Genomic DNA, 23,436 nt, shown 5'->3' with positions numbered 1-23,436 from the left:
TTTGAACCTGTTGGTAAAAAAACCGTTTTTTTTATTTCTTTCCGAAAAAATTGGAAACATTGAAAAAAAATTTAAAATGTTTGTATTAGGTTAATTTTACTAGTAATGATATCCTCGTTTTTTTCAAACGCGTGAAAATTATAAGTTAAATAATGTCAATATTACGAATTTTAAAATATAGCACTCGAAAATAAAACTATTCCAATTATTATCCGTATTAAAATACTAGATTTACGCGTATATGTTTGTCCCAACAGAAAAGTTTATATGTTTGTCTCTAGTCCTTTCGACAATGAGATATTGAACTCACAAGCACTAGAAACGGTCCGCTTTCATTGGTCGATTCCAAATTTTGTGTAAATTGTCCAGTTGTAATGAATATTAAAAAAACATGGCCATTAGTTCTTTCTTACATTTCTAGGGATGAACTGAAAGTACTGAATTTTGTTAAAAGTAAAGCTTCATACCCTACGAGTTATATATTCCAACATCACATAGTTTTATATAGGAGTTGTATATCTCTCAGGTATTTGTTTCATGATATGGTCCAAGGATAACTATTTCTCCAGTCTAAGATGAATTTTCATTGTTTGGAGAGTTTTTAAAATGAACTTCGTATATAACTGGCATAATTAATTGTGTGTGTAATTTATTTACTTATTACATAATGCAAGCAAGAAGAAAGTAAACACTAGTGATATATGAATTAGAAATTCCAACCTCAAGTCGGCTTAAATCTTGCAAATGGTGTGAGATATTGAAAAAAAATTGTCAAAAAATTTTCCCCTTTATGATATCCCTTACCGATTTTTATGAAGGCGTTCTTCACTTATATCTGGAAAGGGACATGTACAGATATGAGGAATGGCAAGGAGATCCATGCTCATATGTAAATGATGCGCTTGTAATATTACAGTTACATACAGTTACATACAAGCCTACCAACATGAAGTGTTCCGTTGCAACAAATAGGTCTCTTGAATAAAACTGAGATCTCACTATGCTCTTTGGTCTGGTGAGGTTATGTTAATTTTAACAAAATTACTTCTTAAGAGAAAGAGCAGTAGACAAATTTCATAATATTCATGCACTTAAACATAATTACTATTATTTAATATTTTAATATAGACACTTATATAAATTTTAAGTAGAAAATCCTGTATGAAAACAAATAGATGTTTTCTAGTGCGACTGATTATCTATAACAATCATAATTAAAGTGAGTATGTTTCTAAGTTAATAACTCTTGAATCATCAGACCGACCGCAATAAAATTTTCAACAAAGATCAGGTTCGGGATGGTTTTTATCATTTTACTTTGAAGGTGCAACTTGCGGGAAGGGGAAAGGGGAAAATGACATATATTAGTGTCGAATCCACAATTTTCGGGGTCGTTGAAATGAACAATGACACTTCCGATGTCATTTAAATCAGTCCCACAATAAATTCAGTCCCAAAACTTGGAGGAGGGAGGAGATCTATAAAAATAATTGAAAATAACCGATATTAGTGTCGAGTCGATAGTTTTCGGGGCCGCTAAGATGAACAGTGACACTTCCGGCCGTTTAAATCCAAATTCAGCCACGCAGCTTGGCGGAAGGGAGAATATATTCTGTCGGTACGCAACGGTACGGCATACTGGCACCTTTTAATGGTAGCAGAGTATTTCCTTTTCTGTCTTAGAAATGGGTTGACAAAAAATTACCAAATAGTAAATGTATACTTTTATTGAAAATCAGTGTTTTTGTTTGTTTGTTTGTTTGTTTGTTCGTTTTCGTTTTCCTTTTTTCTTTCAGGAGAAAGAGCTGTGAATCTTTGTTCCTTCTTGAAGTCAGTTAATATTGTTCTGGGATCTTTCTCTCGCTGGTACCTCCTCGAGATTCCCTTTGTTTATTCCTTTTTAATATAATATAAACCATAATAATATAAACCATAATATAAACACAGTAATATAAACCATAAAGGCTCTGAACCGACCAGATTTTTTTTCTGAAAAGAATTATGTCTCCCAACAAATTTGTCGCTAATTCAATGGCCGATGGAAAGTTAAGGGTTGAATTCCTGAGATAAATAGAGCAATAAGGCAAAAGTGAGCGGTGAGCAAAAGTCATGCACTCTCTCTCTTTTTCAAATGGGCATTCAGTAAATGGAAATGTGCATTCAAGATGCAGCATTCAATTATCTATATGAGCTCCTTCGTGGCTAAGGAGTTAGCGTACGCGTCTTTGTCGTGGGAGACCCGGGTTCGATTCCCGGCGGGAGCTCATGTGGTTCGGATTTCACGTTAATCAGTAGGTCCACGTCTCATATAGCCTCGCTGCTGAACGGGACGTTAAACTCAAAATCAACTCAACTCAATTATCTATACAAACCGGCTACGAGTCTTTTTTGGCCACGGGTGTAATCAAAACTACTCTTTCCTCCTACCAATCTTACAATTTAAGATTTATCTTCTTACGGGATGTGTAGCATACCGAAGGACCACACAGATGTTATCGAATCTATTGTGCTATTGTTTCTTTGTATGCTTTGGCAGAAACTTCTTTGGATATCGAAGCCCGCTCACTTTTGTTACTTGTGGACACGTTGAGAAAAGCAATTTAGTAAACCAAGCTTTCTGTCTAAAAATCTTATTTTTTTTCGCCTTGAGAAGCAACTTCAACCCGTCGCGCTCTCGAGTTTGTGCCCAATTACAGGTGGAAAAGATTGAAGTTCCGACCACAGCGGCTCAAGAGATCCTGTGAATCTGAACATTTTTCAAGCGGCTTCGGTTTCGGGGACACTAAAACATCGTGGGATGAATTTTCAGCAATGAAGTATCTTTCATTTAGTTGGTCGTGTGATTTGTTGCATAGTGTGGCCGACAAGAAAGCTGTAAATATTTTCGAATTATGAAAATTTTAATTGAATCTTAAACGTACGTATAAGTGTGTAGTGTGTAGAGCAGCCCTCGCCACAGCGAGCAGATAGAGAAACTCTCCTCGTGAACGCTGACGAGCATTATACGTGCAAATACCGTTGTTCGTACTTCGTGCATCTTCGGGTTTCGTCCTTAGAGGAGCGGAAGTGTTGTCAACCTTATCGGTAATCACTAGCTTACTAGATCCAGTTTCTACTCTGTACTCTTACTTCTGCAAGATCCATCTTAATATTGTCTTCCTATCTACGCCTAGGTTTTCCTAGTAGTCTTCTTCCAATTGGGTTTTCAGTTAAAATTATGAAAGCGTTTCTAATTTCTTCCATTCTGGCTACATGGCCTGCCCATCTCAGCCTTCTACACTTAATGACCCTAACAATGTTAGGTGAGCGGTATAAACTATGCAATTCCTCGTTATGAATTTCCTCCAATCCCCATTTTCATCCCTCTTTGGTCCGAATAATAATAATAATAATAATAATAATAATACGCATTATGATTATTATTATCATTATTATTATTAGTAGTAGTAGTAGTAACAAAAATAAAGATTAAGTACATGACGAAACAGCTTTACTAGTGTATAGCAGACACCGATTAGTGCCACTTATGCTCAGCCTACTATCATCCGTGCTTCCAGTTTTTGCACCTGCATACATAATACGTTAGTTATCTAGCCACTAACTCCCCCTGTGTACATCTGTTTATAGAGACCAGTATCGAGCACAGTGGTTGTAAAGAGTTGAAAGCGGTAAGATGGCGAAACGACGCTGCCCTAACCTACACTTAAGTTCAACACTAAGTGGGAGGAGAATTATCTCTTTGTCGAAGAAGACGGTCTAGCCAAATGTTTAGTGTGCTTTAAAATATTACACGGATTTAAAAAGTTCAACCTTCAACCTCACTACAATACTTATCACGTGGAGCAATACGGGGAACTTGAGGGACATCTTTGCAAAGAAGAATTGAAGAAGTTGAAAGTATTCTCTTAAACTTCAATATTAGGCCGCATCGGAAAAGGAAGACGGGGAGAGAACGTGTGAAGCTTCTGTGCGGGTGAGTTACAAAATTGCATTGCATATTGCGAGATTGTTGTGCCCTTTCACAGACGGACACCTAATAAATGAGTGTATAGTAATATCATCAGAAGACTTTTGTCCATCTCGAATACAGCAGTTCGAATCTTTTCCACTTTCCCGACAGACTATTACGCGACGCAGAGAACATCTTGCAGATGATGTTTTGAGCCACCTATCGGAACTTTCGAAAACGTTTGTTGCATTTCCCTAGCGCTCGACGAAAGTACGGATGTTACAGATACTGTGCAGCTTGCTATCTTTATTCGTGGTGTACATAGTGATCTGGAGATTCGAGAGGAACTGTTGCGGATAGTACCTATGAAGTGCATTACAACGGGCGCTGACATTCTTGAGTGTGTTGAAGAAAATGTCGAAAATACAGGCCTTGTGTGGAATGCACTGGTTTCTGTAGCGACCGATGAGGTACCTGCTATGGTTGGGAAGCAAGCAGGGTTCGTGGCTCGACTAAAACAAAAACTGCAAGAGCTTGGGGTGTCGCATGATATCAGGGGAATTCATTGTATGCTGCATCAGGAACAGTTGTGTGCAAAGAGTGTAACGATGAACGATGTCATGGACGTTGTAGTTCGTACCACCAGCTACCTCAGAAAACATGGACTGAGACATCGCCAATTTAAATCCTTCCTCCAAGACCTAAACACTGCATACGGAGACATACCTTATTATACTGAGGTGCGCTGGCTGAGCCGTGGGAACTTGTTAAACCAGTTCTTTCAGTTACTAAACGACATTGATGTTTCTCGATATGAACGATCATTCCGTGCCAGAACTGAAAGACGACCAATGGAGATGCAACCTTGCGTTTTTGGCAGACATAACTACTGATCTCAATGCTCTTAACCTCTCATTGCAGGGTCAACATCTGCTAATTACAAATATGTGCGATCGCGTCGAAGCGTTTAAAATAAAGCTATCCCTTTGGGCGCAGCAACTTGAAAACAAGATTTTGGTTCAATTTCCCAGCTTAGGCACCTTACAAGAGTCCTTTAAATTTCTTGACTTGACTCATTACCGCAGTTTGTTGCTCAGCCTTAAGGACGAGTTTGAAACCAGATTTCAGGACATAACATGTTTGGAGATGAGCTTCAGGGTATTTACCACCCCATTTTCTACAAACATTGAAGACGCTCCTTCTGATGTTCAGTTGTAACTTATAGACTTAGTGTGCGACAGGGAATTTAGAGAGAAATTCCATCAGAAAAGCAATTTACAATAGTTCTATAGGAATTTCCCTCGATGTCGATTTCCGCGACTGCATAGAAATGCTCCCAATATTATGTCAATGTTTGGTTCGAGGTATGTGTGTGAGCAATTATTTTCAAAAATGCGACTGACGAAATCAAACCAGAGAAGTTCGTTGTCCAACCATCACCTGGAATGTTTGTTACTTCTAAGCTGTGTGCAAACAATATCACCTCGTATAGAGACACTGACGAAGAAATTGTGTACATCTGCCTCAGAGAATAAGGCTTGAAGCAAAACACTTGTCAGTTACTAGTGTTTATAGTCTATTTTTTTCTGTGTTTCTAACTTTATACACATTCGGCCTCTTTGTGCGTTTTCGTGTTCTGTTGGTTTGAATTTTGATTTGCTACTGTCAGACATTTGTCTCTTGTGGCGTTAAGATACTTGAGTACGCTTCGGCAAAGTGATTGGATTTTTCGAACTTTTGGGAATGTGCAACAAGTGTTTTTCTTTTGGGACCTTTGTCTACGATCTCGGATTTCTGTGGCAAGTTATAAAAGCTATTCCAATGTTTATATTTTGTAGCTACGGAAATCTAATAAGTATAGACTATTTGGATGATTTCTAATTGAATAATATATTTTCGAATAAAATCTATTCAAATAATCTAATTTTCGAATTATTTCTTATCTCTGTTGCTTTGCCTACATTAGCATCCAGTGGCAATTTACGGCAGAACTCAAGCAGGTATTATGAATATTTTGAACACGATCTTTATTATTATTATTATTATTATTATTATTATTATTATTATTATTATTATTATTATTATTATTATTATTATTATTATTATTATTTTCAACCTCCCGTCGTTCTGCTATCAATCTAGCAACGAAAGGCGTTTACAACTTAGCAAACGTGAAGCGAGAGACAAGTTACAGACCGAGTGCTAATGTCATACAACGTCACGAATTGTGTAAGCAAGTTAAAAAGGTCTGAAACAATTCGTTTCCGATTTTTGCAGTCGTTTTTACGTCTGTAAGCTGACATGTTTAATATTAGTTTCTTTCTTTCTTTCTTTCTTTCTTGTTCACTTGTTAGTTACTTCAACGCTAACTGTAGCCTCTATCATGCGTCTTCCTCGACCAACAAACGTACCAATTTTATTTCCTGCAGAGTTTTCGCGTCACTGCTTTCGAAATGGGGAGGGGGAGAGCACACCTGCACATTTCACGCTTGCGTCTGCTCAATGCTTCAACATCGTGCGAATTTCTGACCAGGCTTGACCGTAGGTTTTTTGCCATCATATGTGGTTGGCAACACTTATCGGATGCAGTGGAAGGGGCGAAGCTACCAGCACCTGTGCTCACCTGTTCTTGTCTCCGCTCGTGCTCGCTCACGCGTCGGCTCCGGGAGCCAATTCATGGACAGGACTGGTATAGAGGAACGTCGAGTAGTTAACTTCAGATATGTCAAAAAATATAGTCGCTTTTTTAAAACTGCCAAGGACCATGTGAGTACATTTCTTATCCTATGAACCATGATTTAAAATATTATGCTGTCTTTTCGTAATCTACGTTGCTATCTGGAATAGGCTATAAAACGTAGATATTTCAACAGGGACGAACGCGGAAGTGGAATTTGGGGTCCAACCCCCCCCTCGAAATCCTGATTTTTGTACAAATTTGGTCTAATTCTAGAGGCAAGTTTACAAATTTTAATATAATTTATCCTCAAATTGAACTTGAATCCCCCCGAATACCTTTGACCCTTCGGAAATAAATAGGGGGCGCAGTGCCTCAGTGGTAGAGTGTTCACCTCCGGTGCTTGGGGTCCCTGGTTCGATCCTAGCTAGCGCCGTTTGGACTTTGTTGTGGACAAACACCGCGTTCGTGGGTTTTCTCGGGATTCTCCCGGTTTCTTCCACTTTCTTCATTCCACCATTTCATTCATTTCTCATTATCACTGTCTCCTTCAGCCTACCCACCATAACCGGGGGACGTAACACTTAAGGTTTTCATTTCATTTTTCTTCCGAAAAAATTGTGCTCTTCTACTCAAAACTTTAGGGTTTGAAGTCTGAACATTGGGAGCTAATTGTGCTATATATTGTGCTCATTATTATTATTATTATTATTATTATTATTATTATTATTATTATTATTATTATTATTATTATTATTATTATTATTATTATTATTACCCTAAAAGGTATGGAACCAACTTTACAACTTTTTAACCATTGTGAATATGAGGTCCAGCGTACCGGCAGGCCTTCACAACATTAATCTGAACACATAGTACACCGAACATTCCTAACAATGGGCCTCCGCAGCCGACGACCCATTTATGTGCGAATGTTAACACCACGATATCGACAACTGCGACTGAAATAAATACGTGACCATCGCCACTGAACCTTGGTATAGTTTCAGAGCGTTGCATTGTCTGATGAATCCCGATAACTTCTTCATCATGATGATGGGAGGGTGCGAATCCGTCGTATTCCAAGGGAACAGCTCCTTGACATCTGTACTGCGGGACGGAGACAAGCTGGCTGCGGCTTAATTATTATCTGGGGAACATTCAGGTGAGCATCCATGTGTCTAGTGGAGCTCAAGTAAGGCACCATGACGGCCGAGGCGTATCACACACTGCTTGCAGACTACGCACACCCCTTCATGACGACCATGTTTCCCAACGGTAATAGCATTTTTCATCAAGATAATGCACCATGTCACGAGACCAGGAGTGTGATGGAGTGGTTCGAGGAGCGCAGAAGCGAGTTCCAAGTGATGTTCTGTCCCCCCAACTCGCCGGATCTGAACCCAATCGAACACATCTGGGATGTGATTGAATGTGACGTCGGGGCACATCGCCCTCCTCCCCGGAATTTGCGGGAATTAGGTGGCCTGTGTGTGCATGTGTGGTGTCAACTCTCTCCAGCGACCTACCAAGGATCATTGCGTGCATGCCAAGACGTGTCGCCTTTGTTATCCGAGCCAAAGGTCAACTGCAGCTTTTACAATGTCAACATCTGCATCTCCCTCTGCTTGTATTACTTGAATCCTTTCAATCTCAGGCCCACAGTAATAATTTTTATTAATAATTCTTCGTTGCTTCCATTGGAGAGAAAGTCCTCCTTTTTCTCATCAAAGTTTGTTAGTTCCGTGACATTGGCTACTATAGTTGTAGTTAGTTGTCTTCCTTCACTCAGGAGTACTGTATTTGGGGTAGGTTTTCCATAGCCATCGGAAAACAAAAGTGCTTTTCCATATCGTTCTGCAAGAAAACATGCAGAATGATGTTCAATGAAGCTGTAAGTACTTTCTTGAGACCAGTTAAGAACCTCTATACGAAACTATATGATGATATGATATGCATGGTATCCCTGCCTGAGCTTATGACACACTTCAGAGTGAGATATCTCCAAACTTGTCATGGTTTGAAGCCATAGTAAAGCAGACTTGAGATAATTTTGATTACCTTCAGCAGCAAATATGAGCAAACAAGCTGTAATAGCATGTACGTGTATTATCCATTATCCTGGTCGATCGGCATGAATTATCTCCCTGACTACAACCAACATCTGCGTATAGTTCAAACAAAGTTTGCTTGTCTTAGACTCCTGATAATGTTGACACATTTCTTCATGGATAACACAAACTATATTCGTCATACAATCTGGTTCAATAATTGTTGTTAGGTAATTAAGTCACCCTATTCAGCTTGACAGTATATCAGTTCTAGCTTGTGAATGTGGCTCTGAAACCCAGGTTCTGTTTCAATAATTTTGGAGATAATTAAATTTGTAAGGCATTGATTGACCATAAGATGCCCACGTAATGCACGTGGTATTGCTTTTCCTGACATAATATGTATGGTCGTATTTTCACCGTAGACTGTTGATAAGATCTCGTTCAGACTGTCTTGCATTAACGTACTTATAATACCCGATAGATTTATTAAGATATTGAAACATCCAAGTAAAAATATGACATTTTTCACTCTAACATTCTCTTCGGCTAAAATCACGGTTTTGGAAGCTTTCTAAAACAATGGCTAGTCAATGGTAACAACAGCTGGCATTTTGTATTTCGCTGCTACCTCACAGATGAAGTTGAGAGTTGACAAAATGCATGTCTTGTCTCCATGATACATATCAATCATGGGCAGGAATCAACATACAACTGGCCTGGATGTATACATGAGAGTGCCTACACATTGCAGAAAAATGTTATCCTGTGATATACATTATTCTTAAAGTTATTATTATTATTATTATTATTATTATTATTATTATTATTATTATTATTATTATAGTTGTTTTCTTTAATTTATAAGAACAATTTAGATACCTCTCTTTATAAAATTAAAATATTACATTATTTAAAAGAAAAGCATGTTGCCTTACACGGCGGACCTCAGTGTTATAAAAGGCAACACTCTAGCCACATAAAATGGTCTAGCTCGCTTAATTTTTAAGATACAGAAATGATTTTGTTGTCAATAGAATTAGGACATTCTACTCTATAACGATCATTTCTGATGACGTTTGCAAAACTTTAACGGTTTCACAATTATGTGCCAATTAAGATAGGCAACGAACTTTTTGGAAGGAAAGGATGTAAGGAAATTTTTGGAAGAATGGTCGCCATATTTAAATATGACGGTATCATCACAAGACTGTACCAACTTTTTCCATTTATATTATCAATTTCACCAATTTGACACACGAACGAAATTTCTATCTTAATTTCTTGAGAAGATATAATTGCTTTTTCCGAGAAAGGAGTGTAATAACAAAATCCAAATTGGCGGCTCAAAATGGTGGCCAACTGTGTAATATGCCATTACAGTCTAATGATATTATGTTTTTAATAGGAGGGTGCCCGAAATTTTTTGCACCGACTGTACTTGATGTTTAACAAAAAATTTCTGGCTGTTCATATAATTCGTAATATTGTTCATTATTCTATTTCAAATTAACATGGAAAACTGTAAAAAAAAAAAAAAAAAAATTTCATTGGGAATTATAGTTTTGGGAATCAATATCTTTATTTATATTTTAAATTAGTTATAAGTCTTGTATATGGATGTGTATATGGATTATTACAATTCTTACGGTGTCAGTGCTATCCGAAAATATAGATCCACTATTGGACGGAACTTTCCAGATCAAATAACCAATCTAAAATTCGACAGAATTTTCAGGACCACCCTTCACCTCTCTTTTAGATACCTAGGTCCTTCTAAAATCTAGTTTAATCCAGATTTTACCAAATTTTATTCGTTTCAAAGCCCCACCGCCAAAATGCTTAGTTTTGATTGGCTGATAAACCCACGCTATGATATTAGGGCGCAATTATTCCATTCCATGCCGGAACGTCTCGTTGAAGACACTGGATTTGATCGTCGAGCTTAAAAAGTCGGAAGGACTGAGAGAAACTAAAAATAAAGGTAATATTGTGACGTTATTAACGTATAGAAAATCTCTGGAAGCTAAGGAGCCATAAATTTGCCAATTTTTATAGTAAAAAACCGGACTGTAGAGCAGAAATAGGAAGTCAACTCGGTAACGCCATGTTTTGCTAATATAACTAGTGGTGGACAGGTTCTGTGAAGTGCATCAGTTTGCTAGTTGTTCTTAGAAAGAAAAAATCTATAAACAGTTTCGGAAGAGTAGTGTTTCTCCCTTAAAATATTCTCATCCTGAAAATTACTCCTTTTAGAGTTACGTTAGGCCTGCCCCACTGCCGTTTGTGTTCGTGTATGTAGTAAATGTGATTTCTTTTGTACTTATTTAGTAATAACATGGCGGTATTTAATTTCTTTGTAGTTAGGATAGTGATCACAATGCACGTGTGAATTATCAGTAAGGGCTCCTATCTGACTCCCAAATTGGGAGTACGGCTTCCAGCGGGATGAGTTAAACATTTAGTTTGTTTCCGGGTTCCTGCCCCTTCAGGGCAGGTGTCCTATTGTTAGCTAATACTTCGATACGTCCCCTCGGGGGCGTTGATTAAACACTTAAGAATGTGATTCAGTGAATAAAAGGGCCAGTTGGCCCTGTCCCTTTCTTTCCTTTTCCTTTCGAGCCGATTTAAAATGGTAAAATATGAATGTTTTCTGTGTGTATTTATCAGTACAACATGTATTAATGATAGTGATAATTGGTGTGTATTGGCATGATGTGTCTTGTAGTTTGAGTAGTATGTGTATATTTGTAATGTAGTATCAGTGGTAGTGGTAGTTAAGTGATGAAAGAGTGTGTGAGATAATTAAATACGGACAGTGTAGTATTTACTATGCGATAAATTTTTATTACTCCGTCATTAAGTGAACGTAATATAGTATAATAATTCCGTGTACAAGGTCACATTCCGTTGTTCAAGGGTTGATTATATCGTCGCTAGCCCTAGTGCCAAAAGTCAGTACTAACCGCCATTCTTCCGTCGAGGTGCTTAGTGATTTAGTTTTCATGAAATTGACCTTTCTTTCCGAAATAAAACCTAGAAGGTATAATTCACAGCCCATATGAATGTACAGTTAGGTCAAGTGATCCAAACTTAATATATTCTGAAAGTTTCAACATTCTGCATAGTCTAGAAATCGAGATATTTAAGTAAATAAACAATACGTAAATTTTTAACAGAAGTCGGGCGATATGATGCTAGTTCTTCGCTTTGGAATTATATTAGATGTTCATTTTTCTTCGTGGCTGCAGAAGTCAATTGTTGCTGCAGAAATTTCGTAAACATTAAATATTATCGCGGATAATTCTATTTTCAGTGAACATACGTAGGATTTTTTTTCTTTCTTCTTAATAAAGCTACTGAGTATTACATAGTATTGTGTGTGTGTGAAGGAGTCTTGGGTTCGAGTGAGGTTGTCGTGCGGTGATCGGAATGGGAAATGTTTGTAGTGATTATAGATTTTAAAGTGTTATGATGAAATGTGTATATAGGCTGGGCGTAGATAGAAGAAACAGGGTGTTTGTAGAATATAGCGTCGTGGCAAATGAATATTAATGTGAATATGAATATTAATAAGTATATGAATATTGTAGTAAATGAATATAGAATATAGGACACCCATATAGTTAAATATATAGTAGCCCAGTGAATACTTCACCGTGTGTTGATATATATAGATATTGAATAGATACGTGTAACTACAAACATCTCAAGTTCTGACCCCTGCACCATGATATCACGCGGACCGGAGGGCGATATATAGTCGGACTATGGTAATACTTTGTAGTTTAATGTGTTATAATAATAATCAACCATAGTAATACCATCTGATAGAAGGGGTAGCATCATATAATCGTTGACTAGACATATTGAATAATAAACTATGAAAAGACAGTAGCAGTTATAGAACAGGGCTGTAGTGAATTATATTTTCTGGTCGTTTTTTTTTAAATAGAATATCCTGCTCCGTGAGATTTTTTTTTCCCCACGTTACCTACTCGGGCTAGCTTACAATGCTCATGGAGGCGACAGCTCTGATAGGGTACAGAATCAAAACAATTAGTTATTGAAATTTATTTTCGCGTACCCGGATGTCGACCCCTAGTCCCTTTAAGTATTTTCATTTCTTTTCTTAGTTTAATTAGACGAGGGAAATTAACGACATCCCAGACTGTGGCGTGTCTGCGCAGGGTAGCTATCGGTGAAGTTTGGCAATAGAAATCACCGATCCAAAATTCAGTTTATTTAATTTTTTTTTATTTCGGCAAATCATTAGTTAGGGATATCTTAGATAATACTTCTATTCTAGTTTCATTACTGTCCTCGAACCTTATTAGTTTTTCTAAGGGGTCGAATATCTTTTTTTACTTAGAGATTTCAAAATTGGGGACGCAGTTACCTGGTCCCTTTCCCCCTCTCCTTTTATCCTGCTGGTCTGGGCCGGATACGGGGATCGGATTTCAATCTTACAAGCAAACTCTTGTGGGATTGGGATCTGATGGACACAGAACTTGCATCCTTGGCAGCAGGGCGCCCCTTGAGTCTACGTATTTGAGTAGACCACCCTTTTTGGCATGTTAAGAATATTTTGGCTATGGATTTTGTTGAGAGCGAAATTCGACTTCTAACTTTGTAGCGTTAGTTATTTCTCACTTAAGTCTTTGGCGCCCCTATTCTTCGTCTTCCTTCTTCTCTATCTCTCTCTCTGTCTTCATTTCTTCAAGTTTTTTTTTTAATTTTTTCAACCTTCCCCCCCCCAAGATTTTGAACTTGTTACTTACGATTTATTTAACGTACAACTCTGATCTGAAATTACCAGCTGAGACGTTGCAAGACACGATTCATGAATGGAGTAGATAATGATTGGGTCCTCCATCACATTTTGACCTATCGCTGAAATGAACAGAGACTTAGTATTTGACGACACTTCGATTACGTTCTTTCACCGTCGTTCGTCTTAAGTTTCTTTTTAATCCATTGCTCACTTTCCTTTCTGTTTTGGTTTTCAATTACCTTGTAGTTAACCTGGGCCCAGAAATTGTATTTTGATTTACCTAGTTATATCTAGAAATGCTCTGTGTTACGTCCCTGCCTCACAAAGTTTTTTTTTTCTTCATGATTTAAACACGAATTGATTATATAAAAGTTAAAAATTTATAGACGCGCGGTATCAGATAAAATTTAATTTGTTTCCAAATGTAATGTTGGAAGTCATTTGTTTTCTTGGACAATGTTGCAACCTTGTAAAATTTTATTGTTGGGGATGATTAATTTAAATGTGTGCGCATTTATTATAATATATATATATATATATAGAGAGAAATAAATACTTCGAAATATATGTGTAATTAGTATGTGAATATGATGTTAAAGTAAAAGTATGATATTAAATGTATTATGAATATATGTAAGAGCGCTCGTGTCTGTCCCCCTAGACGTGTATTGGTTGCTATAGTTTACCAGAAGTCTTCCGACGAATTTAAGAATGTAGATTTTGTTAAGAATACCGCCGTGCACTTAAGTAATTTTCCTTTTCTTCTGAATCAATGTAAGTGATAACCTCTGTACTTATATAATGGCATGCATTGAAAAAATATCGGCAGGTCTAAACGTAACCCACATCATAACAAATATTATCCCTGAACAATTAACCTAAAACCATTGTGGAAAGTGTACCTTGAATCCGTCTCACCTTCATATGTATCCTGTGACTTGACCAGTTTTTTTTTATCCTCAATTTGAACCATCATACTCCGTACACCTGTGGAAGATTTTTTTTTTTAATCCGAACCATGTATAAACATATACGAAAGTGATCCTAATGAAAGGTCTCGTGAAGTGTCCCAGTGTTGGATAAATAACTTGAAATTATTCGATTAATAAATTTGGAAATAGACCGTCTAAGAGGAGAAACCTCCTCTAGTGAAAGTTATTTTCTCGAAATCCCTAGATGGGTATAGACGTAGCATTGTGCGATTGCAGATATAAACTGTTACCAGTTACAAACCAAATATAGACGACGAATGGTTTTGTAAACCAATAGATATATATATATATACATATAGAGATATATATAAATGACCACAAACTAAGTTAAATGGAGCGAAACGTTTTGGACACTACGACTAGTGCGCGAGTTGTGATTTGGACGCTCAAAATTATTAATATTTTAATATCTCGACGTGAGGTAGAGACTCATATAAGTTCTAATACACCAAAAAGTTTTTCCCTTTCCTCTTTGTCCAATTTTTTTTTAAAAGTGAAATAAGTGTCGTATTTGCGTATGTCGCAAATCATAATTTGTTTTAGCATGCCTAAGATATGATACATGTATTTTTTTTTTCTTTTCCCATTTGTCAATATGATTGAATATATAAAAACTTACTAAAATTTAATACTATGTACTCTATTAATATATAACCAAGAACTTGTGCTTTTAATATTCTCTTCATAATTATATGTTTGTCTTTCTTTTTTCACTATGAATGTAATAAATTATTTGTACCCTTGTAGTTAGTTGGTTTCCTTTAAACATATATACACTGTCCTGAGTGAGTGAGCGTGTGAATGCATGATAGATTTAATATAAGCAATTCTAGTGATATCATTTGTCATATTAACATCTGTAATATATGGGTCATGTTTTAATATATGTGTTAAGGTAAATAACCAAGGTCATGAAGGACCGTCACTAACGGTTTAAATCGGCTCGAGGAGTGAAGCAAAAATAGCAGGATAAGCCTAAATACGACATCTTTCTTCCAGGAAGTTGAGACTTTTATTGATACGATACATAAATTTATATTGAGTTAATAAGTTTGTTTTTTTTTTCTCTTGGCTAATTCATATGTGTGGTCGATCCTAGTGAACAGAGTTCAGATGCTGGATGGTTGTCAATCACGGGTTGGAATAACATTACAAAGAATTAAATTTCACCTTTCTCGTTTCCAGGTCTAGGCCTGGGCAACCCCACGATCGTGGTGCCTGGAGCTAGGTCTGGGTGGTATGAGGGAACATGTGTCTATTCCGAAGCATTCCAAAATTGATTAGTTGTTAATAACATTTAGAATGATTCATCTTTCAACGACTTTCCCGACCTTTTACTATATTTCCGGAATTATCCAGTAATCTGTTTCTCATTAAAATACCCTATTTCTTTTCTTTCTTCTTTACCTACCTCCTTCTTTTACCCTTCTACTTTCTTCTCTTTCTTTCCTATTTCTAAATGAAAGAAAACGGAGTCATGATTGAGAGTAGTCGCTATTGGCACGGTCAATAAGTTGTTTCGATGAGTTTTCTTCGGGAGTCCGATATGGAATAATTAACAATAACAAAAGGTTTATTGGAAGTTACTCTATTGGAAAATAATCTGGATTTCAATCAGTAAGTGATCGTTCGTAATCGTCCTCGTTAAAGAAAGTTGATTTTTAGCGACTCCTCTCCAACCATTACATTGCGCTTGCTTTTCTTCGTTTACTATATTTTTTTTAACGGTTTTCTTTCAATATTGGCTAACCGTGACAGGATCTGTTGCCCTGGAAACGGCGGTTTCTATGGCAACGGGCAAGCGTTTTCTTTCAACTGGACGTGTAATTTTTGCTAATTTTTAGTATGTTATTGAGAATGCGTTTTTTCTACCACGAAAACTAAACTAATTTTTGTTGTCTTGCCATAAAACTTTCCTGCTTGTCACACTATTCATGTTATTTATTGTGTAAACTGGCATGTGCAAACGTAACGTATTTTGTTGTTTAACGAGGATTCATAGCTTTAAAAGCTTTTAAGGTCAATTACATTGTTAAGTGAACTGATATTCTGATATCTTCAATTGCTTCAAAGGGCAAGAGATACTATCCCGCAAAAACCATGTATTCTTTATTGTGACAGATAATAGTAATTTGCAGCATTCTTATCAACGTTACTCTATTACGGTAGCAAGGAAATTAATTTGATGTTGCTCCTTTCTGTTTGTTTTGTTGCAAAGCTGGTTAGCGTACAAAATATTTTGGTTTAAACAGCACTGGAGAAAATGTATTTTTGGCTACAATTATATTTTCCAAAAGTCACTGTCAACATCTGTTAATTAGATTTCTCAATAGAACAAGCTGTCAAATAAGAAACGTATGTCTGGAAAGAAACCACTGCATGGCATATGGAATTCATGCGTACATAATGTGGTTTACGTTTTTTACAAATACAACCTTTATTTCAACTTAAACTCGATTGCCAATATAGGAGAAAAGTGTGAGAGTCAATGATAATGTGTCTCTGGGGATTTGGGTTATGTCATACTGGCTGCTACTAGATGTGCTGGCAACACTTGAAACACATACTCAAATGCAATGTATGTAGAATATTACAAGTAGCACATTTTCTGCTATCGGGAGAAATATTTACTCAGAATTCCAGCCCTACGTGCCACCATATGGAAACAAATATATTGGAGGGAATACAGTGAGCGGTGTTAATGCGTGAAATTCATAAAAATGGATAGTTATTGAGAAGAAATGAATAAAAATATTAATAACTGTGCTCTTACTCAATGTCTGACTTGTGTAAAGATTCTAGATATCATATAGCATCGTTTTTCAAAGTTGTTGGTGCACGTACAACGAAAGTGGGTTTATTGGTGTAAATGGGTAAACAGAAATCAATATAAATAGGGTAACTGTCCCGATAATTGACAGTGTACCAGTAATTGACACTGTCGTCTTTTTTCCGACGCAACAAGACTGCGGGACTAGGTACAAGCAAATGCTGCCACCTTTTCTTCCTTTGCAGTGTTGTTAATCCCACACCACTGTTAATATTTGCCTCTAAGTAGTAGTTCTCCAAAGAAAACAGAAAATCGATGGACAGTGCAAAATAGTACTATAATAGCTATATTAGCGAAAGAAATAAACATGTTTATCCAGGTGGAAACTTATAAATCAGCTTGTAGAAAATTATATGGTTCATTAGAATAAGATATTAGGAGATGTCAATTACTGGGTCACAAGGTGTCAATTACTGGTGAATCTCACAAATCTTGGTGTCAATTACTGGTACAATGATCAACTTTTCGTATACATATTGTAAAAAATAATAATTATTAGTCTATTATTTTTATTATGGTCTATATAGATGAAGGAAGGATACCTTCGTACCTCTACGAGAGATCAGTAAGCCAGGCTCATTTAAAGGGTGAAGAAACTTGCAATTTGTCAAACACTGTTCTTATACTGTCAATTATTGGGACAGTTACCCTAATAATGCTCGTATTTGTTCTATTCATTTCTTACACGAAGATTATGAGATGTTGCAGCACGAACTTCTTGTAAGAAAAAAAGCTCCGCTCTGAAGCAATTCCTTCATTCCACATATTGAATTAAAATAGAGAAGAATGCGTTATTGAGAACGAACAACAGTAAGCAGGTGAGAGAAAATAATTTATTTTTCAAACATACGAAATTGAAAAGCTTGAAACAAATTTAACAGGTTGACTGCTAAGGCACTATCGTCAAATTCACATTATAAACCTCAATTCAAGCAGTAATATATGGACAGAAAACTCTTATATCTAGTATAGTGCAATAACTTTCTACTGAAAATATTTGAACGCTAAAGCTACCGTTTAAAAGAGAGGTTTCTGATATGTTGAAATGCATGATAAAATACATGAAATTGAGTACCGATATAAGCCCACATGAAAGAAAGGAAAACAACTGGCGAGTGCCAGATTTGGTACTAATGGCAACCGTGGTAAGTAATGTGAGTACCATTATTCGTACGCATGGCAGTCAACCTGTTAAATACCAAGAGCCATGGGGGAATCCAGGTCATCCAAGTTTGCTTGGCGCTCCAGAAGCTGGATATATTTGCTTGCATTTAACATACCTGAACACCCTCCTCCTCCCGGGCACCAGCACTATAATTATACAGAAGTCGGTGTTATTCACTACGATCTCATTTCGTATTGATTTCCATCAACACAATTCAAAATTCGGGTTTAGTTTGCAATATTCGAAGTCATATATTCATCCTGTGCTGTGATGTCAGTGACACAAATTTAGAGTTTGCCATCATTTGGCTAGTGCCTATACGCAAATCAACGTTTCCGACCGGTAGCTCGGAATTAAAAGTCCTTATCACATATTTTTGTTGTGTTGTGGTCCAAACCTTTTGTGAAGACTGATATGAATTGTTTGAGAACCCCTGTGCAGACAAGAGTTTTGATATACATGAAATTAGGCACCCAGAAGTTACTTTTTTAGGGTTGCGAAGGGGGTCCAAAGTCGAAAATGGATATTCGCCTCTTTCGAGTTTCATATTTGTATTATCAATTCTGTGTTCTAATAGGTCTATAATACATCACTAGTACAGTATATTTAATCCAGTAAATTATAAGTAATACGAACAAAATTATAGTCACTTTTAGAATTGGTAAACAATGATTTGAGGTTTTAAATTCAAGGATTCCAAACGATAAAAAAATCTCCTTTGCACAATCGATTCGGTATCACTTTTAAAAGTCAAGAAAATACTTTGTGGAGCTTTTTGGATGTTTCCTCAAACATCAGAATCAGAAACCAAAAAGGCATCTTACGTTTCCTAAAAGGACTCATAATTTCAATCAAATCGCAATTAGATCGTTTTGAAGAAACGCAAACTGAGAAAGGGACATATGTTTTAACACCAAAATAAAATCAACATCGTTTGCAATTTTTTTTACGAATCGCAGAACTTGGAATATTTTATAATAATCCCACTGCTTTAGAATTCCGCAATAGGCTCAGACTTTTAATTTTGAAATGAAATTCCAGTGATATACCACTACTCAGTGCACAAAGCTGCTGCTACTGCTAGGAGTGTTTCTGAACCTCGGAGTTTTTAAAAATTTTATTACCAGTTAACTAGGTATTGATAAGTTGAACGTGGGAATCAAATTATTAAGTGACGACTACTGCACAGCTCACAAAAACAAAATTAGGAATTCCCATCAGATGCTGTAAAATACCTTCTTGTGTATTGCTATTAAGTATCGTGGTAACGATAATTTGTTGGGTACGCCAGGAGAGGTGACAAAACGAACACAAAGACTGGATAAACATTATCTGCCCACAAAGAACTTAGTTTCATTAACAAAGTGATTTCAAATGATCTTGGATTTTGAGTAATATTTGCTGCTTTTCCCCACTCAAGCATTTCGATGTGCAATAATGTTATGTAAACTTTATGTGTAGAAATAAGTTCAAAATATCCCAAACTAAATCCAAAAATAATATGAACATAGTGGAAGCAAGGCTATTTATTCGTGTGAGCTATCTCAAGAAAAACATGAAACCCAAACAATTAAGAAATACAAAGCAAAGAAAAACAAACAATGCTTCCGGTTTCTCTAACTTCTTCTGGGATCTACAATTAGAACTACAGTTCTAGCACTTCCTTCAATATTCAATATACAGTAAAGAGGAATGGACCATAATATTAATATATATTTATTATAATATTGCAATTTAACATGAATATTTATAGTGTTGAATTAGTAATATTTTCCTCTCTACGTAGTTTAAAAACAAACGAAATTAGAACATGCTCGGTGCATACTAAAAGTATATGCTAAAAGTATATGATTTCCTCTCTTCCACGTGACTTTACACTTCCAATGACCAATGCCAGTTCTAATCGCATATTTGGTAGTCCCTGAGTGAAACAGCTGCCAGTTTCTGGATGTAGACAATTTTTAACAAGCAAAAACAGATTTTCCTTCATCGCAGATAACTATTATGTGAGATGTATATTACAAGAATATTTGACAGTATGAAGAGGTAGTAGAGGATTTAATATAAGAGTAGAAACTTCGGTATTGAAAGTTATATTTACCGCATTTTCGTATCATTCTCGTAGCAGCAATCGTGGCGCTATGGTGTCAGTAGGAAATAATGGCTATACAGGAAGGATTGGGACATGGTGAAGTGGGTGGAATCTCGCACTGTCGCATTCCTCCCTATTCACAGGTGTGAAAATAATAGATAGTTTTATTATTTGGTCTAGGAATTAATTCGTGCGGTTGATACGCACACATTGAAGCTGTAGTACAAACACAAAATACATAAATACCTTAAGAAAAATATTGTCCATCGCTAGCCACCACTTTCGCCCATCTGTCAGGCAATGTACGGATTCCGTGGCGAAAGAAGTCCTCATCCTTGGAAACGATCCAGTCAGAGACCCATGTTTCGATATCTTCTGAAGAAGTAAACCGCTGTCCAATCAAATCGTTGTTCATGCAATCGAACAAGTAGTAGTCCGAAGGAGCAACGTCTGGTAAATACGGCGGGTGGGGTAAAACTTCCCATCCGACATTTTCTAAATAGGTTTTGACCGGTTTTGCGACATGTGGGCGAGCGTTATCATGTTGAACAATAAGTTTATCATGTCTGTTCTCCCATTCTGGTCGTGTTCTGGCCAGAGCTTGCTTCAAACGCATTAATTGTCGTCGATAACGTTCTCCATTCATAGTTTCACCCGGTTGCAGCAGCTCATAGTACACCACACCTTTCATATCCCACCATATGCACAGCATAACTTTGCACAGTGAATATCTCGTTTTGGTTGTGATGGACCTGGTTCACCTGGTTTCACCCAGGCCTTTTTTCGTTTAGGGTTCTCGTAATGGATCCACTTCTCATCACCCGTAATAATTCGATGCAGAAACCCCTTTCTACTCTGTCGTTGAAGCAGCAATTCGCAAATGGTTTTTCGTCTTTCAACGTCTCTGTCTTTCAATTCATGTGGAACCCAATGTGACATCTTTTGAATCATTCCCATGGCTTTCAAGCGTTTGGAGACTGTTGTTTGATCAACGCCTAATGCTGCTGCAAGTTGTTCCTGCGTTTGACACGAATCCTGCTCGAGCAATGCTGTCAATTCTTCGTCTTGAAATTTTTTTGGCTGTCCAGCTCGCTCTTGGTCTGCCAAGCCGAAATCACCACTTCTAAACAGTGCAAACCACTTCTGACACGTTCGCTCAGCTAGAGCATGGTCACCATACACTTCCACCAAAATACGATGACTTTCAGTCGCACTTTTCTGCATGTTAAAGTAATGCAGCAGGACACCCCGCAAAAACACTTTATCAGGCACAAATTGCGCCATGTTCACTTAACTATAAACTGGTGTTGTTGACGCTTTAATCCACTGCCCTATACTACGAACGATACGCGATGACAGGGGTTTGCAACACATGTGTGGATACACGGAACTGTGGGACGCTCCGTTCGTTGCGCCATCTCTTGTCCACCCGCACGAATTAATTCCTAGACCAAATATAATTCCTGTATTTCTGCTTGGTTAAAGCTGTGTTTATTTAGTACTTTTTCATGTCTCTGTTTAGAAAAATATCACGCAAATGCCAGAAGATAAATCCAGACCACATAGAAACAGCAAACAGTGATATTCTGCAAGCCGTAAAGATAGTAATAGAGAAAAAGAAGAGTCTATGAGAAGTAGCAAAAAAACACAATCTATCAAAATCAGCCCTTGCTAGGCATATTAAAAAGTAGAGGGAAGCCTCAAATAAAGATGCTGTAATAATTCAAGGAACCCTTACTGTGGGAAGATATTTTCAGAATAGGAAGAGTTACTGCAAGTAAGATGAACTGTTGATTTGCAACGAGCCAGATGAGAACTTTGGCTTACGAATATGCAAGTACCTTGAAGAAGAATATGCCGGAAACTTGGACTGTTCACGAAAGTGTGGAATATCACTGGGTTAACGGTTTTGGGGAGCGTAACCGTAAGTTATCGCTGCGATTGTCGAAATCAACAAGTTTTGCAAGAAGAACTAGCTTCAATAAACACAACACAACGTACTAGCTTTAACACTTTTTGAACAATTTGAAGTTAGTATATGAGAAATATAAGTTCACTTCAGAAAGTATTTATAACTGTGATGAAACTGGATTTAGTATTATACACACGCCATCGTGAGTGATAGCTTTACCAGGACAGAAACAAGTCGAACAGTTAACTTCCGTGGAAGGTGATGAACAAGTGGTCGTGCTATATACCGTGAATGCGATTGGGAATAGTATTCCTTTAGTTTTCAAATATAAACGAGAGTACGATATATGGATTTCTTCCTCAAGGAAATACCATCTGCTAGCTTGGCATTAGAAAGTCGTACTGGATGTATGACTGCTGAGCTATTTGGCGTTTGTTTAAAATCCAAATTTCAAAATTTTGGAAAGAAAATCCAATCTTATTGCTTCTCGCCAATCACAAATATCACTGTGATAGAGAGGGCTTATGACATTTGTGTGGTTATGGTTACATTTTCCCCGTCTTGCAGTAACAGACTGCAACCGTTGGAAGTATAGGTTTATGGACCTCTGAAGCCCTACTACAATCGATGTGCAATGACTTGCTGGTTAGTAATTCAGAAAAAACTATTTCTCATTATTCTATTCATGAACTTGTAGAGTTCTCATAAACATGTACTATGATACAACAGAATATTATATCTGGATATAAAAAGACTGGAATGTACCTATTCAACAGTGATCCATTTAGAGAAGACGACTGCCTGATATCTTCACTGAGTGACCATCTAAATTCCTCACAGGATGTTGAACAGAAAAGTACAGTTTCAGAAGTGAACATTGAAGATAACCTTACCATAGGAAATGTTGCTGGTATATCTCAGGACATGGACAATGGCTCATCAGAGCTTATTCCTCAAGGTTCCGGTAGGACATCATCTATCCAAGCCACTACAT

The 23,436-nt window shown here is 36.9% G+C and overlaps 2 protein-coding genes across 7 annotated transcripts in view; one reads left to right on the top strand and one right to left on the bottom strand.

The window, feature by feature from the left end:
* Window positions 1-23,436, bottom strand: part of LOC145683440 (uncharacterized) — a 501,171-nt gene that overhangs the window by 400,305 nt on the left and 77,430 nt on the right. The gene's annotated exons all lie outside the window — the stretch shown is intronic.
* On the top strand, window positions 4,315-4,842 carry LOC145683029 (general transcription factor II-I repeat domain-containing protein 2A-like). Its single transcript, XM_081754385.1, has one exon. The coding sequence runs from the start codon at window positions 4,315-4,317 to the stop codon at window positions 4,840-4,842; it is 528 nt and encodes a 175-aa protein (XP_081610511.1).

This window comes from Thermobia domestica, chromosome 4, assembly GCF_964235325.1.
Source record: "Thermobia domestica chromosome 4, izTheDome1.hap1.1, whole genome shotgun sequence".
In the NCBI taxonomy this organism is placed as follows: Eukaryota; Metazoa; Arthropoda; class Insecta; order Zygentoma; family Lepismatidae; genus Thermobia; species Thermobia domestica.
This window is presented reverse-complemented; position numbering and strand designations above follow the sequence as displayed.